The following is a 23,936-nucleotide window of genomic DNA, read 5'->3' on the forward strand; positions in this document are numbered from 1 at the left end:
ATGAAACGCTGGGCTGAGACTGAAAGAGGCCACCTGGCCTAGATTTGTGATGGGAAGAAGTTTTTGATATTTTATCATTATTAACGTCTGACTTCTATGGAGTCAAAAGATTCATCACAGGAAGTCTATACTCTTTCATACCAAAAGATCATCAAGCTGTGCTTCAACCCAATTTACAGTTTCTGCACTCGCTACATTTTAGGCAATGCATTCCACTCATCAATCACTCTCCATGCAAAGAACTTTCTTGAGCCCCTGCTCACATCCATCCTATGCAGCTTCCATGGATGGCCTCTAGTTCTACCCTAGCCTCTCTCTACTCTATGAGTAGAGGGAGACAAAATAACAATCCCTCACCAACTCGTATGTCTCAATCATATCCCTTCTTCTATTCTATTCACAAGGCTGTGTAAATTGCATTCTCTCAATATATTCTCATATCTGGCATTCCAGAGACTTGACACTAACTTAGTAAACCTTCTATGAACCTTATCCAATACATCTTCATCCACCTGAAAACCAGGAGACCAAATATTTGCACAGTAGTCATATGTGGCCTGATCAAAGCCTTATACAAGAGAACCAAAACTGCTTTGTTTCTGCATGTCCATGTCCTCCTCAATATTGCCATAATCCATTGGGAAGTTCTTATAATTTTAGCAATGTGACCCTAAACTTCAAGTCTCTATCCTCCATCTCTCCCAGATCTCTCATGTACTTAAATACTGACAAAATTTCTCCATCAGTCACATACTCTGCAGCCCAGCCTTGTCTACCAAAAATTGTTAATTTCCTTAATTTGAAAATTTAGAATACTTACTTTCTCTATTTAGGGGAATGTGGTTAAATATGACAGTGTGGGTGGCTATTTCTGTGGTTACAGGTATAGTGATTTTGTTTCTTTTTTTAAAATTGTATTTGGTTTTATATGGAAATTATCAGGGATAGAGACAAGGCACTCATGATAGTGTTCATATAAGTGTGAGCTAGTGATTTGACCGTCAACTCAATATACGAGGGAAAGTAAGAAAGCAAGTTCCATTTTTAAATATTTTCCCTGCAGTGCTGCGATCACAATGGTGCACATGTGTGCTGAGTTTGTTGATTCATTAGCAAGGTATTGGTGCGATTTTCAGATATTCTCGCAATGCATTCACTTCTAGATGTGTGTTTATAATGTCTAAGAAAATTGAATCGCCTGCCACATGTGAAATTAGATCAGTTATCTTTCTTGAATGCGAGGAACGTCAAAGCAGCTGAAATTCATCGGCAAATTATTGAGGTTTATGGAGAACACGCAATGAGTGATTCAATGGTATAAAATGGGTAAGACTTTTTTTAATAAAGGAAGGACAGGTGTGCACGACGATGAACGGAGCAGGTGACCATCTTTCGTGACTGACAATTTGGTGCATTCAATTCAAGAGAAGATTCGACAGAATAGGGGATTCACTATAATATCACTCTTGCTGCAATTTCCAGACGTTTTACATTCATGTCTTCATGAAATTGTCTGCACGCCGGGTGCCAAAGTTGCTTACAGAACAACACATAGTGAATTGGCTGGGCAGTACGTTGGAATTCTTGACATGCTACCATGAGGATGGCGATGCTTTTCTGAGCAGACTTATGCCCACACACGACCACCATAACACAACTTCTCACCACCTTTGGCTGGGAACAATTCCATCATCCCCCATATAGTCCTGACCTCGTGCCAAGCGACTTTCACCTACTGACATCTGAAATCTTTCCTTGGTGGCCGGCAGTTTCAAGACACTGATGAGGTCAAAGAAGCAGACGTCAACCTTCTACGACAAAGGTATGCAACTATTGGTGCCCCATTATGATAAGTGCTTGAACAATGGTGGAAATTATATAGAAAAGTAGTGAAAAATGTCTACTTTAATTTCTAATAAAGTTTTTTTGTGAGTATATTTTTGTTTCTCTGACAGCCCATCGGAACTTACTTTCTGGACATCCCTCATAAATGGTATCACAGTAGTTGAGGGGAAAGGAATAAACCACATTGCAATGCTGAAGAATTTGATATGTTTATTTTTTGCCAGAATTTTTAAATGGTTCAATAATTTTGCGACTAGTAAAGACAACTTTGTAATTTGAATATATCTTTTATAGCTTTATATATGTATATTGCATATACAAGGGAATTTTCGAACTTTGCTATAAGAAAGATTGAAATCTTCAGAAGCTGTTGTATATTTGTGTGCATTGATGAATGGTGCAAGAGAAATTATGCATTTGAAACAGATTTTCTTAAACCTTTCTTATCCCAACAATTAATTATGTGGACTCTACAGCAAAAATAAAGCTGCCAGCCTGAAGCTAAAATCAAGTTCGACTGGAATTATAGGCATGTGAAAATGGCTATCAGTTTAATGTTAGTAAATGTAAAAGTTATGTATTTATAGTAATAAGATATCCAATGATGTATTATATTGACAGGATTATGCTACTAAAAACTGGCCAGGTACAGGATCATGGAGTTCTAGTAGAGAGGAAGTTGAAGTGCAGAGGTTATATAGCAAAAATTGCAAATACAAATCAGAGTGTTTAGAGAAGAAGTTATTATTAATCTCCATTTGCTATGAGATTATTTCTAGTAAGATATTTTTATGTTCCGAGCGTTATACGCAAGGGTTCAATTCCGATTGGTGCAATGACTTTTAACTGTTTCTTTCAGAATCCGGAAAATCACTGACTCAAGACCAAATACAAAAAATATACACGTTTTATAAAACTAAAACAATATATACACTTTAATAAATTTACATAACCACAAAATACTGGATCCAAGGCCTTCTAAAATAAATCTACACTTTAGAGATTTTCTTATCCAAAAATATTAAAATCACTCATTTTCTGACTCATTCTATTAGTGGATTGTTTAACACACTTAATCCAGGTTAAACACCTTGTTTTCACAACAGCAGAAATAGTCATAGTCAGTATCTTCGTTAGGGCCTTTTTCCGAAAATATCAAATTTTCTTCTTTTCCATAGGATCCTTTTTTCCTCACTTATACGACACACAATATTATTTCTCCTTTCTCACTGACATAAATACTTTCACCTCTAGCAATTCGGTTTGATGCACAACTTACTAATTTTTGTACCGGAGAAAAAAGTTTCTTCTACTACTTCAAAACAACATATCTAAGTTGAGCTAATACCATCACCCTTTCCAGTAGAAATAACAAATATATCTGCCATCCTTAAGACAGATGAAACTTTCCAATCAGCATTTCCTTTAGAACATGGACTGTAATATCTTCTTTCATTAACAAAATTATTTGTTGACAGTCTCAATTCCTCCAAAAGACTCAAAGTTTTACTATTCCTTTTTCGGAATCTACTATTAATATTCTTTCGACTGTCATATAAAATTAAATAAACTTCATAAGAACAAAATTCCTACGGTCTACGTTCCTAAACTTCCATTAGATGTCCTCGTTTTTCCCATTACTTCGATACCGAACACTCTCTCTGTCAGCTATCAATCATGCATCAAACTCCCCGGTGAGCATGCGCACTATCTGAGTGGCAAGCAAGAAGTTATGTATAATGGTTGATGTGTTGTCTCCATTAGCGTAATGAGAGAGTCTTTACAAAAACAACACTTAATAATTTTAAATACAATAAAAGGATTGAAAGTAACATAACTATCAAAATCTAGTAAGTACATCAATTTCTTAAACACTTCATATTTCATTTTGACAAAATAACGTCAATAACGGGCACATTGCAGGTACTAACAATACGTATTATGAAACCAAAACTAATAATGTACTAACATAGACAATTTGTAAAAATATTCATAATTTTAAATTATGATTATTTTTACATCTGAAAAAATTATGCACTTTAGAGCAATAAGATATCCAATGAGATATTATATTGACAGGATCATGCTACTAAAAACTGGCCAGGTATAGGATCATGGAGTTTTAGTAGATAGGAAGTTGAAGTGCAGAGGTTATATAGCAAAAATTGCAAATACAAATCAGACGATAATTACAATGCTGAAACAAATACTGACATGTAAGAATAAGGAAGTCATTTTGTCTCTTTACAAGGCTTTATCACATCATATGGACTGTTGTGCTCAGAATTGATCTCTTGGATTCCAAGATGATGCAGAGGAAAGTGTTAAAGATGATATGTGGAATGTAGATTATGAGGAGAAACTAGAATTTGTGGTGTGGACTGCAGACACTAGCAAACAGGAGAAAGAGGGATGATATGAGATACCTACAAACTTTTGAAAGGGTCATTACAGAATATTTTAGTTAGTTATTCATATTTGGCATCACTAGATGTTGTATGGTCACTCCCATACTTCAGAGGATTTTGACAGTGCAGCATTCTGCTAGAATAAGTGGGTGGGTCATAGATGTCCTACCACTTATTGTAGTGAAATGTTAGAATCCTGCCCATGGCAGAATTCATACCTGCAGCCTCTTGGCTGGAGAGTGAATATGCTAATAACTTACCAACCAGGCCAGTTACAGCATACTGATAGATGGTATTTTCACCTTATGGAGAGTGGGAGAGGACAACCATAGAGTTCTATGGAAGTAGAGAATAAATGTAGTCAAGAAAGGAGCAAGAGCTAAATCTGTCTCTCTCACAGTGGAATGGCTTACATTTGGAGGGTGTAAGTGTAGATAGTGTGGATGATTCAAGAGAAGGTATGGTATGTGGGATGAGTGATATGTGATCTCCCTTGATGAGTCCCTAACTCCTTGGAGGAGTCAATAATAATCATAAAATGAATATAATAAGAATATAATAGAAAACAATTTCAATGAAAATAAAACCCAGCAAAACAATAGCAATTACAGCAAGACGATACCTAAACTCTATAAAAATTGTTTATCAGAAATAATAAATAGAAATTGTGAACAGTCTACCTTCAATGTCCAAATTATTCCTGATTCCTTTTGTAAGGGTAGCATCTGTGTCTTTGTGAGATCAGACACTGCTTGTCAGAGAATGCCAAATTTAGAATCTACTGCTTGTAATGTCTTCTGGCTTAAGGTTTCATTGTCTCATTCGATTACATTATTCTTCTGTATTTACAGCACTCTAAATTCTGAAAACCACATTCACTACACTTTCTTATCCTTGAAGTTCAACTTTCTGCATTCAGCTATTCACATAATGAAGTCACCTTGCTCCAAGCAAACTTGCTGTCCATAACTCCAACTGGCTTCCCTTTTTCAGTACCTCTGACCAATCTAGATGAGATGCAGAAGTATCTGTAACAAGTAGATATTCGAGTTGGTAGATGCAAATCGTGCATCCACCAACTCTGATATCTGAAAAATCCTCTTTACTTTCCAAATACCATTAAACTTTTCTTAAAAATTCTCCTCTAGATAGATATAACAGTTCATCTATCCTCTTAGCCTAGATCACTCATCAGTGGACACATACCATAAAAAGTTTTGAAGAAATATGGCTGTTGCTCTTGACATTTTCAGAGCATTTGATTGTACAGTTGACCCGTGAACAACACTGGTTTGAATTGCACAGGTCCACTTCTACACGGATTTTTTTCAAAAAATATTGGTTATTAGTATACTTCATTTATCCTACTCATTCAACAATGCTCAGACATTCTAACCTTCAAGATTATTTGCAACCAGTGCCTTAAACACTTATCTTCATCCTTCCATGGGGTAGGGACAACCTGGTCACCTTCAACGCTACCAAAAGTCTTGTCTTTTTTCTCGCATAAGGGATCTCAACTAACCTATCCTTATTGTTGTAATAAACACACAAATCATAAGACAATATTACATCTCATTCCTTCAAATGACATACCTCAGTCCTTCTCCTGGTATAAACATCTCACAAAACAGCTCTAAAAACTTTTAATTCTTTTTTCACTCAAGACATTACTTTTCACCCAACCAACTACCAACGCTATACAAATCCCAAATCCATCCATTCTTAGAACGTTCAGACACATTTGGAGGTGGTGCACCCCAAAACCTCTCTAAAATATCTTGATCCTGTCCAAGGTGAACAATTTGGCTGATAGATAATCCCTCCCTCACATTGTCCACTTGACACACTATTTCAGAAGTAATGGTCACTACTTGACAAACTGACAACCATCATTCCTCTGCTGTTAAACCTATTAAAACAAGTTTAGCACCCAACATCCCTTTTCAAGTACAACTGCAACCATGCCAAGCCTACTTCTCCTCTTCCTCATTTCTATTTACCTCTATCCATTGGAACAGCTTTCCAGTGGACATAATGTTCTCCAACATCTACATCTCCTAATCTTTAAGAAAACAGTCCATAGATTTCTCCTTCTTTCAATTCTCACCTTATAAGCCCACATATACCATTAACGTGATATTTGTTCTACTATTCATGTACTGATTCAATATAAAAAAATCCTTATAACTTACAAAGACATCATTAAGCTGATCACATGGCAGGAAGGAAATGGAATTTATACACCTACTGAGAGATAATTAATTGAGGCAACATGTGATGGAGGGAACTCAAGATGCAAGACTATTGGACCTGGTCATAGAATCAGATCTATCATCAGATCTTTGTTATAGATCAGATCTATAACAAAGGGCCTCCAATTGGAGAAAGTGACCACATGGTCTTGACTTAGGAGATCACAAAACAAGAGGAATATTTTGTCAAGAAGGGTTGTGGAACTACTAGGCAGGTGATTATGTCAAGCTTTCTTGCACTACTTACATCATTACCTTGTAGGGTAATGATGTTAGTAGTGTATGCGAAATAGTTAAGGGGCATATAAAAGAAGCAATACTAAATATATATCTAAGGGAAGGAGGGTAAATCAGGTGGGAGTTAGATGGATAAGTAGGATCATTAAGCATTAGCTGGAAAAAAAAAATTTTGTTGTGAGGACATATAAAGAGAAAAGTTACCATGATACATTCATATCTGGATTACTGTGCTCAGGTTTGGTCTCCCTAGTTTTGGGGAGGATGAGGAAGTGGTGGAAAGGATTCAAATGTGAGCAACCAAGATGATGAGTGGTCTGTGGAATGTTCCCTATGAGAAAAGACTGACTGATGTTAAATCAGATGCTTAACATCTGATTTAACATCAAATCATCTTCTTGTGCATATCAATTTCAGATCAATGAAGCTTAAATAGAGATTTTTATATATTCACTATTATTTCAGATATTTGTCATAACAGTAAGAACTTGGTCACAGCAACATCTATATGAACAAAATCCAGTTGTTTTTTCAATAATTTTCCCTTCATCTGTTTTCAGAGCCTTTGATCAAGTTTTATTATTATTATTCAGGCCTCCGTCAAGAGACTCATCGCAAGAGGTCCTTCCTAGGAAACAAATTCTACCATATGACTCCTTGAACTCATTGACCGTTCTTACTCTCACCACTATCAGACAATGCATTCCATGGTTCCACCACCCTCCACACAAAGAAACCCCCCCCACCTCTTGCTCACAGCTTCCTTTCATATTTTCCAGGGATGGCTCATTGTCATCACTCCTTCCTGCTGTTCCACCAAGTGAAAGAACTCCCCAGTGTTCACCCTGTAACTGCCCTCTCAACAGTTTAAAAGTCTTGATCATATCACCTTTCCTTCTTCTATCCACCAAACTCTGCAGTCCACATTCCCTCAGCTGATCCTCATAATTAACATTGTATAGTCCTGAAACCATCTTTGTTATTCGTCCCTGCACCCTCTCCACAGTCAATTTATTCCCTTCGAATCCTGGGGACCAAATTTGAGAACAATAGTCCAAGTCTGACAACGGAATGATAACTCTTCTATCTCTTCAGGTCAGCATCCTTCTCAGTATTGCAGCAATTCTCTGGGTTACCTTCACCACCATTGCAATATGTCCCCTGAATTTAAGTTTTCTATCGATCATCACCCGCAGATATCTTGTCTCCCCTACTTCCTCCAGTACAGCTCCTCCAATAGAGTTTGCAGCTTCCCATCGATGTCTCCCAAACTTCAAGTCTTTACATTCTGCTGCATTAAACTGACACCCCATTCATTTTCCTATCTGTCTAGTTTATTCAAATACTCTTGCAGGGCTACTACGTCTGCATTATTACTAATAACCCTTCCCAGCTTCACATCATCCACAAACAACTGAATATCCCCCTGCAATCAACTGACAATGTCATTTGATATAAAGGTTAAACGATATAGACCCCAGCACTGAGCCCTGTGGGACCCACATGTAACCTTCTGTCTCCTTGATAGTGCCCTACACTCTCTGATACCTATCAGACAGACCAATCCTGAATCCAGTTGACCAATCTGATATCCAAACCCATGTGCTGCAACTTAAATATCAGCATATCATGTGGAACACTGTCAAATGAACTTTGCAAAATCCAAAAAAATAGCAGTATATGCCTTTCCCTCATCAACTGCTTGTCACTTTATTATAAAAGGCAATCATATTACTTAAGCAAACACACCCCCCTTAACAAATACATGTTGATTCTCACAGATAACATTACCCTCATCTGCCCAATGCTGTATATAGTCCCTTACTAATTTCGCCAAGATCTTAAAACAACTACTTTTTTCTTGTTGAGAGGCTTATAATGCTTTTAATCTATATTTCTAGTATACGCTTATGACAGCATATACTAGAAATAAAGATTAAATAAACTTTAATATATACTTTCCGATATTTTGGTGAACGTCACGTTGCCATCTTCTTGGGAACTTACTACAAAGACACGTGCACACAAGTACTAATAACAGCAAATGAGACTGAAGCTAGGAAGCTAGCGTTTTCCTAAAGTCCTGATGGTGCCCCCTGGCGGGCTATATTGGTAGTTCTTGGCCTTTGGGCTGAAGTTCTTCTGATAAAAGTTTCCCAAATTTGGGGCAGTCTCATGTATCCAAATTTGTTGAGGTTTGGCATGTTCCTAAGGGCCGAGGCTGATTCCATGAATAGTCTTTCATACTTGAACTTGCTGCGGTGTATTACTGTGGCTTTCTTCCATCTTATTCTGTGGCGAGTATCCAGAGCGTGGTCTGCAAGCCCAGAGTGGCTGTACTGGTGAAATCGGATGTAATCCTTGTGTTCTGAGATTCTGATATTTGCTGTCCTGCCTGTTTGGCCAAAGTAGGACAGTTTACAGGTGCAAGGGACCTGGTATACACCAGGTAGGTCTAGGGGAAGTGGTTGGTCTTTGGTGGAGCAGATAAGGGATGCCAGTTTTCTATGTGGTCTGTAACAAGTGGTCAAGTCGTGTTTTTTTAAGATTTTATTGATTTTTTTCTGAGGTGCCTCGGATGTAGGGAATGGTGATGGATTTAGAGTAATCTTTTTTGTGAAGGGGAGGGGGTGGTGGGTTGTATTAAAACATTATTCAACAGGGCAAAAATAATCTGTTCTAATGATCAAGCCCTAACCACTGAACTAAATCACATCCGTGACACTTTCTCAGCCAACGGCTACCCCCTCCAAAAAATACTTAACCCAGTTATCCACCACCCCCTCCACTTCACAAAAAAGATTACTCTAAATCCATCACCATTCCCTACATCCGAGGCACCGCGGAAAAAATCAATAAAATCTTAAAAAAACATGACTTGACCACTTGTTACAGACCACATAGAAAACTGGCATCCCTTATCTGCTCCACCAAAGACCAACCACTTCCCCTAGACCTACCTGGTGTATACCAGGTCCCTTGCAGCTGTAAACTTTCCTACTTTGGCCAAACAGGCAGGACAGCAAATATCAGAATCTCAGAACACAAGGATTACATCCGATTTCACCAGTACAGCCACTCTGGGCTTGCAGACCACGCTCTGGATACTTGCCACAGAATAAGATGGAAGAAAGCCACAGTAATACACCGCAGCAAGTTCAAGTATGAAAGACTATTCATGGAATCAGCCTCGGCCCTTAGGAACATGCCAAACCTCAACAAATTTGGATACATGAGACTGCCCCAAATTTGGGAAACTTTTATCAGAAGAACTTCAGCCCAAAGGCCAAGAACTACCAATATAGCCCGCCAGGGGACACCATCAGGACTTTAGGAAAACGCTAGCTTCCTAGCTTCAGTCTCATTTGATGTTATTAGTACTTGTGTGCACGTGTCTTTGTAGTAAGTTCCCAAGAAGATGGCAACGTGACGTTCGCCGAAATATCGGAAAGTATATATTAAAGTTTATTTAATCTATATTTCTAGTATATGCTGTCAATTCCTTAAATATTAGTTATCATTAAAACAACTACTGATGACACACCTATAATTAGATACTTCCAGTCTGCTATCACCCTTATGCAATGGTACTATCTTACCTTCCTTCAATTCCTTGGGTACCTTTTCCATAGCCAGACTTTCCCCGAAAAGCCAGGTCAAAGAAGCTCTCAGTTCTTTAGCATATTCTCTCAAAACTCGTGGTGAAATACCATTCAGTTCCACTGCTTTACTGATACCCAGAGTATATAAACCTCGAACCTACCCTGCCCCTCTAGTATTAAAACCTTCTTCTCCGGGATGAAATACTCCAATAAAGTGCTAATTGAACAACTCCACCATGTCCTCTGCATCAGTCAATTCTCATATTCCAGTTTTGCCTTCCTCACCATACTAGTCATCCTCCTGGCCTGAGTCTTATATTCTTCATGATCTGCTCTCCACCCTTCTCCTTATATCTCTTCCATAATCTCTTTTTCACCTGCAGTTCCTGTTTGATAGTTTGTCATCCACTTTACACCAAATTGTGTCCGTTTCTTCACTCGTGAAATACATCACGTATAAAAATTTCCTGGGATGCTCACATTGTTTTGCTTTACTCTTTATAAGTTGGTACAAGCATTACAATGCTAACACTTTCATCATATAATTCAGACCATCAAATATTGTATGTTCTTGATTATTTTTTTTTTATTGAAATATTTCAGCAGTTTGAAGGTCATACATTCCTGTCATCTATCACATTTCTGGCGACTTTTTCTGTATCAAATTCATTCAATTTCGTTAATCTAGGCAATTTGCAGCTGATTAACAAACAGTATATCATCATGTGTATAAAGTAAAGAGCTCAGTTTCACTTCTTTCAATAATGTCATCCGTGTCCATACAGATGATAAATAACAGTGCAGAAGAGAGCATGTACTCTTGGTTTATACCCAATTTCTATTAAATAATCTTCTGTAATTCTGAAGTTCTAATTCTGCTGACTTACAATTTAAATATAAGATAAGTATTGTACTGTATAATAACCTATTTGCATTGTATAATTATAGCATTTTAAAGAGATTTTCTTCTTGTTTCACATCCCTTTCCAAGATTTAAAAAAAAAAAAAAAATATATTCACACAAATTTTTGATGATTTGTTTTGAAAAATATGGTCATCAGAACTATTTGGCATATTTTTCCTGAAATTTCTCGCATGCTTTGTTTCAATGCCTTTTCCAAATTGTAAAAATTGGAAAAAAATATACATATAGAAAAAAATTAAAAACAAGTGAAATGAAATTTATGAGAAGAACTGCAAAATACATTATTAGATCAAAAAAGAAACAGACATTTTAAAAGAACTAAAAACAAAATCAACAGAAGAAAAACTAAACAATTATAAACAAAAATGGGTTGAACATGTAAACCGAATGGCCAACACCCGATATCCTAAACAAATACTAAAATATAAGCCAACTGAAAAGAGAAGGCAGGGTAGACCTCAAAAAAGATATTGGATGGATAATGAGACCAGAACAGACAAATATGGTGTAAAATTTGATGTAGCTTGGAATTTTACAAGCGCTTCACATCGATTTTTTACACATCTCAAAAGTTTGTGTTGTAAGAATAAACTTTGTATAAAAAATGTATATAGTCCGATGGGAAATTAACCTGTTTAAACATAATGAACAAAGAATGTCTAAAATTGTAACAACAAGAGAAAATGCTGTGTCACTGGAAACTGTATGTTATGTTTTAACTAAGTGCTTTGGAAACCTTTATTTACAAGCTCCGTGTATGCCCACCTTCAAGATCATTCTTAAAAGGGTCGGCGTGGATCAGACAAGGTTCCGTCGTCCGACAAATCGGATTTTAAAGTGCGCTTGAGATAAAGAAATGTCAGCTTTAATATCAAATCAAGGAGTTGCGCTGAATTCTTCGGGGGTCTCAACCCTTCATAAAAGGTCCCGGAGACAGAGAAATAAAAAGGCGCTGAGGAGAACATCGATATTAGCAGTCGAAAATAGAGGACACGACTATACGGCTAGGGCATGCCAAAAGTTGGAGGAGGCAGAGAAGAAAAGGATCTGATCCACTGGAGGCTGTCTAGATCTAGGACTTGGCTGTGGGAGATTATCGGAAGCTAATAACCGAGGCACAGACTTCAGCACCCAGAGAAGAATGCATTGCCATCTGAACGAGACTGCATAAGCTCCTCATGTTGGATCCCCTTTGTCCGAGCCTTTGAGTGCAGGAGATCAGCATTCCACAACCCTGCCAACAATCCCTGATGAGATGCAGGTGAAGCAAGATACTATAAAAAGAAATCTAAGGCCTGAGACGGAAGAAAAGTTAGAGAACTCTGGAGCAGAACCTTGAATGAGTGTGCGACCCAGATGACAGAGCCTATGTGAGTGTATCCCACTTATTGTTTAAAATTTCTTTTATGTAATCTAGGAGAAATGATTTAGATGGGCTGATAAGATATAAGATACTAGAAATAAGCAGTGTCTATAAGAAACTGTATTCCAATAGTAATTGGAATACAATTGTGAGATAACTTGGCATAACAAGTTAATTTCTTTATGAATAGATAGAATTGTTTTCTTTATAAGCAGAGAAATAAATGAATATTTATGCTGTATAGTTTGTTTAGAAATGCAGAGGGAAGTTCTTAATGCTAAAATTTAATGGATAGGTTGAAAGAATAACCTCCCTATCGCTTAATCGATGTACTTTTTGTATGAGTGTAAATAAATGTATTTTAATTATATATCAACAGAATACTGCCTGATCTTTTGATTTATAATGCACTGTTCCTAAATAAACTCAGACCTGAGAGCGAGAAACCAATGAAGTATTAGAAGCGTAATTTAAGTACATGTGAACCACGACTGTTTATGCTATTTTTTATGCTATTTTTATTGAAGGAATTTATGCTAGAGAGTGAGAGAGAGATCTACCGGCTGTATTACTGAGTCTTATGCTGAGAAAGGAATACTGGTGGCGCAGTCTGAACAAACAAATTTTCCAGTACTCTTGGGCATACGACAAGTAGTGCAAAAGAGTAAGTCACTAAGGAGACACAAGATAGAGTAAGAAGTTAGCAAGGATAGAGAATAATAATTAAGATATTACAATGCCGCAGCCGACGACATAATCAAGTAGAGATAATATAAAGAGGCAAATATATAGATAAAAGTTTACAATACGAAAAAAGAGCTAATGTTTACAATGGTCTATACCCATAATTAGTGTTATGATGATAATGATGATAGAAAAAAATTTGTTACAGTAGTGTAAACAATAGTGTAAGCAATAATGAGAGAGCAAAAGCACAAGTGGCATTAATGGTATAATGAACCCAAGAAAGTAATTAATTATATTTATTGGAATGAAAGAATAAACACAGTATTGTTCTTCCTATCATGGATTTTAGGCCAAGGGTTCCTTTTCGGTCTCATACCATCATTTTCTTGGTCATTCAATTCTTTTTTTTTTCATTTATTTGATATACATATAGTATTTTTGGCAGTATGCTACTGTTCCATTCCATTTAGATGTGTTCATTTTGTTTATATTTACTTATATAGTAGTTAATCAGTTTTACACTCAGGAATTGTAAAATTTCTTCATTTGTTTTATGGTCCCAATTGGTACATCCAGCTGTTTTTCTGACAACTTTCATTTCTGCTGTTTGAATCCATTTTCATTCTTCTTTTTTTTATAGTCCTTGTTTCACTTACATATAAGTGTGAAATTGATGAATGGAGAGATTAAGCATGCGATATAGAGGAAAATGGCATTATGGAGGAAACATAAGAGGAGTTGTGATAATCAATTCCATTAAGATTATAAAGAGCAGGCAAGGGTAATTGGTTGGTAAGGGTAGCAAAAGTTCAGTATGAGCAGCGGTTAGCTAATGAAGCCAGAAAGAATCTTAGGAAGTTCTTTTGATATGTAGCCAACAAAAAAAAAAAAAAAAAAGAATGATTATGAAGGATGACATTGCATTGATTAGAGAAAATGGTATAAGAAAAACTGTGGCATAGGATATATAGCTGAGATTTTTAATGAGAAGTTCACATGGTCTTTCATCCTTGTGAATGTGACATCGTGGAGAGTTTGAGAGCATCATTTGATGTGAAGTGAGCAAGAGGTATATGGGGAATTGAGCAAACTTGATGCTAATAATGCTGTGGGACTTGATAAAATATCACAATGTATTTTGAAGGAATGTGCAGGGGAGTTGGCATCTGCCTTGACATATTTGTTTAATATTAGTGAAGTTGCAGTGGGTGAAGTTCCAAAGAAGTGGAAGCAAGACGAGATTGTGTTGCTTCATAAGGGATGTGACAGAACTCGAGCACCAAATTATAGGCCTATCTGTGTGTCAGTTGTTGTTGTGGTTAAATTGTTGGATAGGATGGTGAGAACCAAGATCCAGAATTGGGTTGACAACAATGGTATTATCTTTTATGGATTTCCTAAAGGGGAATCATGTTTTAGGGATCTGCTTATTTATTACAATAAAATAACAGCTTCATTGGACAAAGGAGATGCATACACAGTGGTATAATAAGATTTTGCAAAGGCTTTTGATAGATTACCACATGATAAGTTGACACTCAAACTAGAGCAGATGGGGTTGGATATTAGACTAATGCACTGGATTGGAGATTGGCTATCTGATAGGTATCAGCAAGCTGTGTATGGTCGGAGCAATATCTCAGAACAGGAATGTCACTTGTGGTGTACCTAATGGGTCTGTTTTATGGCCATTTCTGTTTAACCTGCATGTTAATGATATTGGGAAAGATTTGGATAGGGCTATTCAGTCATTTGCAAATGATGAAAAGTTGGAACGAACTATGAGAAGTAGAAAAGATGTTGTGGATGATGTAGAAAACCTTACATTTTGACTTGAATAGATTCAGTGAATGGCCACCAGTGTTGGATGACAATTCAATGTTGCAAAATGTAAGGTTTTAAAATTTGTGAAACACACATGGGTTGTAGAATTTATGCTTGGTGGGGATATATTGTTGGAGGAAATAATAGATCTGGTAATGGTGGATAAGTATCTAAAATTTAGAGGATACATTGCCAAAATTGTGAGGACGACATAATGAATTCTGGGAATGATGCAAAGGACAATGACTTGTAGAAATAAAGAGATTCTTGTTGCATTGTATAGGCCTTGATTGGGCCACACATGGATTACTGTGCACTTATTTGGTCACTTGATTTTCAAAAGGACCAAGAGATAATGGAAAGTGTCCAGAGGCAACTGACTAAGGCTGTTTCTGATCTCTGGAATGTTGAATATGAGGAAAGGTTGAGAAGATGTAATTTACATAGTCTAGGATAGGATGAAGAGGGGTGATGTGATAGAGATGTACAAATTGGTAAGGGGTTGTAATAGGATGAGTGTTGAAGTTTTTCATAAAATGGTGAGAGATCAGGGGAGAAGAAGAGGTCATCTCTGGAAGCTGTATAAGGAGCGTGTGAAGAAGGGAGTTAGAAGCAGGTTTTATGCACATAGAGTTGCAAATGATTGGAATGCCTTGCCTGAGACTGTTGTCTCAGGCAAGACATCTGAAAAAGAAGTGAACAAAAAGACAGAAAGGCTGGAAAAATTCTTAACTAGAGAGACAAAATTAACCAAATTCAATTCAATAACTTACAAAATTTTAAATAATTTGAATCAAGAAATAGGAGGAATGAGCTGCAGAAAAATAAAATGTTGTGGAGGATATACAAAGAAAAAGATGACCAGCAAGATCACAAACAGTAAAAGGGGTCAAGCAAGAAAAATGACTAGTATGTTATGAAGACAAAATCAGATAATAAGAAGAAAGTAGCCGAGCAGGTCAAAGGAAATTCCAAGTTCTTTAGTCATGTGGCAAGCAGGAGGCAAAATGACTATGGCAGGATAAGTTTTAATGAGTGCTAGTAGTAGTAGAGAGGCGACAGATGCAGATGAAAAAGCTGAGGTACTAAATGATCACTTTGCAAGGGCATATCATCCAAGTGAAGCTATTGGTGTGGCAGAGATGACACGGACTGATGTGAGAACAGAAATATCTAGGATACTGCAGAATCTCAATGCAAATACAGCTGCGGAATTAAATGGGATATCAGCTTGTATTTTATGAGTATGTGAAAGGAAACTGCTGATGTCAACTAGGTTGTTTAATTTAATTATTCAGTTGTTTGCTGAAGATGCAAAGTTGAGAAGGGTAATAATTAATCAAGGTGATGTAGAGAGCTTGCGGGACGATTTAAATAGGCTGTCAGTATGTCAGAAAAAATAACAGATGTGAATTTAATGTGGAAAAGTGTAGAGTGCATTTTGGGATAAAATGATTACAAGCTTTGTACCACACTGATAGAACTATACTTGTATGGGATATTGTGGGGATACTGTGAAGTGGTAGTAGATAGAGAGTTTATGTTTAGGGGATATATTGCTAAGGTTGCCAGGACAGCACACACACACAAGTTACTTTGTTACTGAAGAACATACTAACAAGCAAAGATGAAAGAGTTCCTCTTTATAAAGCCTTTAAATGATTACAAGCTTTGTACCACACTGATAGAACTATACTTGTATGGGATATTGTGGGGATACTGTGAAGTGGTAGTAGATAGAGAGTTTATGTTTAGGGGATATATTGCTAAGGTTGCCAGGACAGCACACACACAAGTTACTTTGTTACTGAAGAACATACTAACAAGCAAAGATGAAAGAGTTCCTCTTTATAAAGCCTGATACAACCAAATCTGGATTTCTGTGCTCAGGTCTGATCACCTGGGTTTCTTGAGGATGAGAAAGTGGTGCAGAAGATCTCAAGGCAAGTGATCATGATGGTGAGTGGTCAGAGGAATGTTTCCTACAAAGAGAGACTGAGGGTTTGTGGAGTACAGAAGCTGGTTGACAGGTGAAAAAGAGGAGACATGACAGAAATGTTTAAGTTATTACTTAAGATTTTATAGGATTAATCATCATCAACAACAACCATGGGTCCAATGCCCGTAGGTGTCTGCTGCCATCTTGATATGATTCTTCCATTGCAATCTATTTTGTGCAAGATGACTCAGCTTGTGCATAGAGTTTCTGCACCATTTGATGATGTCATCGCCCCATTCTCTGTTTGATCTTCCTCTTTTGTTGTTTCTTTCAATTATTCCAAACAGCAACGTTTTTAGTTTTCTCTCATCATTCATTCTACATATATGGCCAAATAGATGTAGTTTCCTTTTGATTATTTTCTGGATCAGGTTTAATACAGAATTAATACATAGGATTAATACAGAAGAACTATTTCAGCACTTGCCTGGGGGGGGGGGGGACCTGCTAAAGTCAGTTATGAGTGTTTTGTCTGTTTGTGAATTCAAGGAGAGGTACATCAGATATTGTGTGGATAGTCTGGGTCTCCCATGATGAGTTTTGGGACTTCATGGAGGTGCTTGTACAATAACAATATTAATAATAAGAATAACAACAGTCAAATTAGGACAAATATCATAATGGGAAGATATATCAAGAGGAGGTATAGTAGGGATGTGCTCTATTATCTCTAATTTTGAATGCATATAAAAATAAAAATAAAACGATATCAATATCGAAACAGTAAAACCCATCTAGAATACAAAATATTATTAACATCTGATCTTAATGGAGTCAGAGACTCATCTTGGGAAGTACACACTATTGTACACAATGTTCATCCAACCATTCCTTAAACTGATTCAATGTGTCTACATTTCCAATACACTCAGGCAATGCATTGCATTATACAGTTTCCAGTGATGGCCTCTTGTTCTACCTGCTCTCCCATTCTACAAAAAATCTCTTCTATGTCAACCTGATGACAACCCCTAACTAGCTTATATGTCTCAATCATATCCACCTCCCCTACTCTTCCTCCTATTCACAAAGCTTTGCAATTTACATTCTCTCAACCTGTCCTTGTACTCCATATTCCAAAGACTACTGACTACCTTTGTGAATCGTCTCTGGATCCTTTCCAACATATCCTCATCACCATGAAAACCCAGCTACTAAATCTGTGCACAATAATCCATATGAGGCCTGATCAAAGCCTTATACAATGGCATCATAACCTCTTTATTTTCTGCATGTCAGGGTTCTCTGCATCACTGCCATTATCTGATGTGACATTTTCACAACTTGTGCAATGTGGCCTCTGAATTTCAGGTCCTTGTCCACCACCACTACCAGTTGTGGAGCAACCAAAATAATGAGTGGTCTATTGAATGCTCGCTATGACAACAGATTACATTTTTGTGGGTTGCAAAAGTTAACTGATAGGCAGAAAAGAGGGGATATGATAGAAACACTTCCAGAAATGACCAAACTGTATTAACTACTTCACAAAAGATAATTTACAAAAATCAATAAAATTATTAAATAAAATATCAGAATAGAAAAAACAAAAGTAACTGCTTTCAAAGATGAAAACTCAAACTAAGTAAGTAAAATAGTAATACTCAATAAAGTATTCAACAAGATATAACAGAAAGATATAGACACTAAAATATAAAAATTTGTTAAAGTAAGCAGTACAATAAATAACATATTTATACCATTCCTAATATAACAACATGACAGAATCAGACTATATAAAGTTCAAGTTAAAACCAACTTTATTATATGGAAGCAAAACATGGACTGTATAAAAAAAAATAATAATAAAAAGAAGAAAAACATATGTGAGACTACAAAACAAATGAAGAAACTAGATGAAAAAAAATAAAAGCAAAGATTTTGGCAACGGAGCAGTCCCTTTTAAAAAAAATAAAAATAAAATAAAACGTTTTATAGATAATAATTTTGTCTCTTTTAGCCTAGCTGTTATAAAATGGATTGACTGCTCCACTGTCAGAAGCTTTGCTTCTTATCTAGCCTTAAACAAATTTAAGAGATTCGTGAATATTAGAAAAATTTTCGCATGAAGAAATTTTACAATCCCTGATTTCTAAGACCAATAAATTATTACAAAAGTATTTATAAACAAAAATGGATAGAAGATCTAAACTGAATGAACAATAGAAGAACCAAAACTGCTGTACAGATATAAATGAAAAAAGAAAAAGTGAAAATTAGAAAGCAATGGCATGAGTACTAGAATAAGCTATTTGGCTTTAAACCATGATCAGAAGCAGAACTACTTATTAGTTAGTTAATATCAGAATAACATTTCATTTACTTTTAATGGTTAGCAAAACATTGGTTGAATTTTTTATTTTTTTTTTTGTAAAGTTTGTATTCTCTTTTACATAAAATAAATTTAATATCACTTTACTTACATGCCATAAATTTGAGGGGCAATTTCTAGTTGCTCCAAATGAGTAAATAATTCATAATCATGATGTCTTAATAACTGTTCGTAGATCTTGGTTAATTTTACTCCTATTACACTGCACGGTCCAGTATCAGGTGGTCGAGAAAATGGTTCCAGATTAAAATGATCCATGTACTGTAAATACAGTTTGATTGTATCACAATAGTAGTGATTGAATAAATAACATCGCAAATCTTTCATTTTAAACATTACAAAAGGCATCACGATGATGTGATTTTATTTACTTTTAAACTAAAAGGTTTTTTTAGTAACAATTATAAAAATGCTGAATGATAATACTAAAACATTTTGAAGTTTTAAAGACAGCTCAGAAAGTAGTAAATTTTATATACATATACTTGGGATATGAATTTAATGGTACATAGATATGGAGAAAAAAAAGTTTATATGAGTTAATCCAGAATGAGAAAAAAAACAAAAAAAATGTGGTAATTATTTAATATCAAAGCAATTTATTTTTTCCCAATTACATGGGATTAAGGTGAAAAAGTCGACAAAATACAATATGATCATAAATGACTTGATTATGTAGAGCACAGGTGTCAGTTCTGGTTTCTATTCTTCCCAATCATATCTAACAAACATACAGTGGGTGACACCCTTCGAGAGCATACCAAACATAATATGGAGATACAGAACCAAAGTTTTCTTTGAGGAAAGAGCATTAAAACATTTCTGCAGGTTGCCAAATAGCGAATAGCGTATAGGACCAAACTTATGTAATGCCTTTAAGAGGAGTCCTGATCAGAGGAGCTAGTACTGGCATGCAGACTGAATGCTCTCTGTATGGGAGACATCTAAGCTTCCATCTCCTCTCAACACAGTGTGTTTTCCAAGCTATTTCTATATAATTTATGTCACCAAAATGAAGTCATATGGCTCTGTCTTTATGGAAGTTTTTTCACTTGGCTATGCTACTAATTATATATTTGGTTTTATTCTTTATCCAAGTGTTAGCAAACAAAGTTGGTGCCTGAAGTACTTTGAGGACTTGGGCAATTTTTGGTAAAGGTGGTATAAGTTCTCATCACTTGCCTTAGTATCTCCCATAATGCAAAGCACATCACCTTGCAGACATGTATAATGCTATGCATTAAGTGAAGGGCCACTACCCAGACCAGTTTCGACCTTTATTGAGGTCTCATCAGTGGAAGCCAGATGACTGGAAGGTATGATAACTGGTTTTATAGCCTCCCTCGAGGAGTCCTTGATTCCCTGGAGGTCTCAGATAATAATATATATCTCTCTCACAGCCTCACTGGGGTTTTTCATCTCTTAAGCAGGCAAACCGGCCCCGGTGAACACACACACACAGGCTACAGTCATAGGATACAGTACTTAATCCCTTATTAGGAGGGCTCAATCAGTCCTAAGGGCAGTTGAGGAATGGAAGAAACCCACACGAATAAATAAATAAACAGCCTCACTTTAATCATTGTTTCACAGATGTTTCACAGTGTTTCAGCACTGTGGTTGTGTTACTGGTACTTCCATGGTCTCTGCTCCACTGCACTGATAACCATCATTTTTTCCACTTTCTTTTGGGACTATTAAAATAAGAGCACCAGCTGACTAACATCCCTTATAACTACAAGCACATCAAACTTGCTTTTCCCATTTCTCTTTTATTTCATCTGCCTGTGGAGGAACTTTCCTCATGAAGTATTCTCAGATAACTACAACCTGCAACTCCGCAAGAAAAATCCAAACCAGTTATCATACCTTCCCTTAAATTCGTTCACAATAGATGCACTCACTACCCCCCTAAAGGCAAACTATTCCACCCACTCACTGCTCTGTGAGAGAAAAACTTAGCTCTTACCCCTTTCTTCATTGTTAACAAACTTAACTTCCATGGTGTCCCTGTGTTCTCTCCCCATCTTCCATATAATAAAAAATTTCATTAGATGATATCCTATAAATCCTATAACACCCATTCAAAAGTTTATAGATCTCTATCATATTAACCCTCTTTCTCCTATTAACCAATCTATAATCCACATACAATCTGTTCTCATAATCTAAATCCTATAATCCAGATATAATCTTTGTAGCTGTTCTTTGCACCCTTTCCACAGCTTCCTTATCCCACTGGAATCCAGGAGACCAAATCTGCACAATAATTCAGGCGTGGTCTTATCAAAGCCTTATAAAGAGGCAAAATGACTTCCTTTTCTTTACATGTCAAGGTTCGCTTCAACATTGCAATTATCCTCCGAGTTGTATCTGCAATTTTTGCCATGTGGCCTTTAAACTTCAAATTCCTATCCACCAATATGCCAAGATCCCTTGCCTCCTCAGTTTCATGTAGCATAACCCCACTAATATACTATGCTGTTGGAAATCTAATCATGCCAAAGTGCATAACTTTACACTTCCTAACATTAAACTGTCAGCCATTTTCATCTGCCCAAATTTCCAGCTTATAGAAAACATTTTGTAAGTACTAATACCAGTAGCATTCCTGATTGCCCTGACTATCTTAACATTATTGGCAAACAATTGCACATCTGATGTTAGACCCTGCCTGATGTCATTAGTGTATAAAATGAACATGGCCCAAGGACTGAATTCTGAGGTACACCACTGGTAACATTAAATCTGGCAGATTCACACCTACTGTATAAATTTGATATCTGTCTGTCAACCGTCCCATGACCCAAGTCAAGAGTTAATATTCGAATCCCATATTCTCCAGTTTATGCAACAGCCTTTCGTGTGGTATCCTATCAAATGCTTTTAGAAAAATTCAACATTATCATAGCATATCCATTCCCTTTATCCAACTCAGCCATAGCATTGTTATAAAATATAAGCAAATTGCTCAAATATGAAATTCCTTTAGTAAATCCATGCTGCTCCTTGCAGAGCATAGATTGTTTGTCTGTATGTGCATTCTTACCAACTTTAAAATCTTCATTACCACACCACAGATATTGATAAGTTGGTAATCAGACACATCAGTTTCTGCCCAACCCTTGTTCAATGGGACTATCAGACATTCCTTATATTTCTGTGGGTATCATTCCTGAGTTGAGATTCAAGTTATACAAACATGTGAAAGTTTGTATAACTTGAGTCTCAACTCAGGAATTCTGCTGAACATTCCTTTAGTAAACAGGCTGATATTCCATCTGTCCCTATTGACAAATTCTTATTCAGGTTATGCAACATTTCTTCAACCTCATTTTCATGAACCTCTAACTCTTCATCCAATACAGCAGAAGCACTGTGCACCATGTTACATATGCTTGGTTGATATATCTTAGCAACGTGAGCACTCGTTAATCAAACAATTTCATTGGCTTCTGACACTTGAGTACCATCTGCATTCAATAAAATTATTCTTTCACATTCATTCTTTCTTTTGCTTGTGGCAATAACATGCCTTTAGCGTGCATTAATAATTTCTTTTCATACTCTGATTTAGCTTTCCACATAAATACTCATTATTTTTTGGGCCTGAGCTTTATATATTTCATAACCCCTCTCACTCTTATTCTCATGATATTCTTTCCACATCATCTTTTTCTTGTGGATCTCTTGCTTAATATGGTTGTGCATCCATTTCACTCCCAACCTATTTATTCTTCAAACACTAGAGATACATTCAGATACCTCATTTAAACACTTTTTCAAAGATTCCCATGCATTATTGACATCATCCCCATTCAGTAACTGATACCATTATTATCTGAGACCTCTAGGGAGTCTAGAACTCATCGAGGGAGATTACATATCACCAAAACCAGCTATCACACTTGAAGTAGAAAAGGCCATTAAAAGCCTGAAATGTAAAAAGGCAGTTGGAGTAGATGATATTTGACCAGAAATGCTTAAGTATGGGGGTATAAAAATTGCTTCCAGTGGCTGCACTACATAGTCCAGAGGGCTGGACAGAGGGACGAATTCCAGATGATTAGAGTAGAGCTCTCATAGTACCCATATAAAAAAAGGGAAATAAAACAGAATGTGAGAATTACAGAAGTATTACTCTACTGAGTGTTCCTGGTAAGATTTATGCAAGTATACTTGAAAAATGGGTGAGAAGGATTGTGGAAGAAAAGTTTGCTGAAGAACAAGCTGGATCGAGGCCAAATAGAGGCTGTCATGATCAGATTTTCACTTTATAACAATTTGTTGAGAAGTCATAGGAATATAACAAAGATCTGTATTTTGTAGATTTTGTAGTTTTGTAGATCTGAAAAAAGCATATGACAAGGTGCCAAGAGAGAAGCTACTCAAAACACTACAGTTGTATGGTGTCAGTTGTGCATTATATCAAGCAATACTTAGTCTTTATTTGAGTTGT

General features: G+C 36.3%; 1 protein-coding gene across 5 annotated transcripts in view; it reads right to left on the bottom strand.

Annotated features, from left to right (window-relative positions):
* Positions 1 to 23,936, bottom strand: part of TBC1D5 (TBC1 domain family member 5) — a 495,953-nt gene that overhangs the window by 256,609 nt on the left and 215,408 nt on the right. For all 5 annotated transcript variants that reach the window (XM_090408923.1, XM_090408920.1, XM_090408922.1 and 2 more), the window contains one exon: positions 19,569 to 19,738. In XM_090408923.1, coding sequence (XP_090265049.1) covers positions 19,569 to 19,738 — 170 coding nt within the window. The remainder of the gene's footprint in view (positions 1 to 19,568; positions 19,739 to 23,936) is intronic.

The sequence above is a fragment of the Typopeltis vanoorti genome, chromosome 19 (assembly GCF_054136105.1).
Source record: "Typopeltis vanoorti isolate ZY-2024b chromosome 19, IOZ_Tvanoo_1.0, whole genome shotgun sequence".
NCBI classification, from domain to species: domain Eukaryota; kingdom Metazoa; phylum Arthropoda; class Arachnida; order Uropygi; family Thelyphonidae; genus Typopeltis; species Typopeltis vanoorti.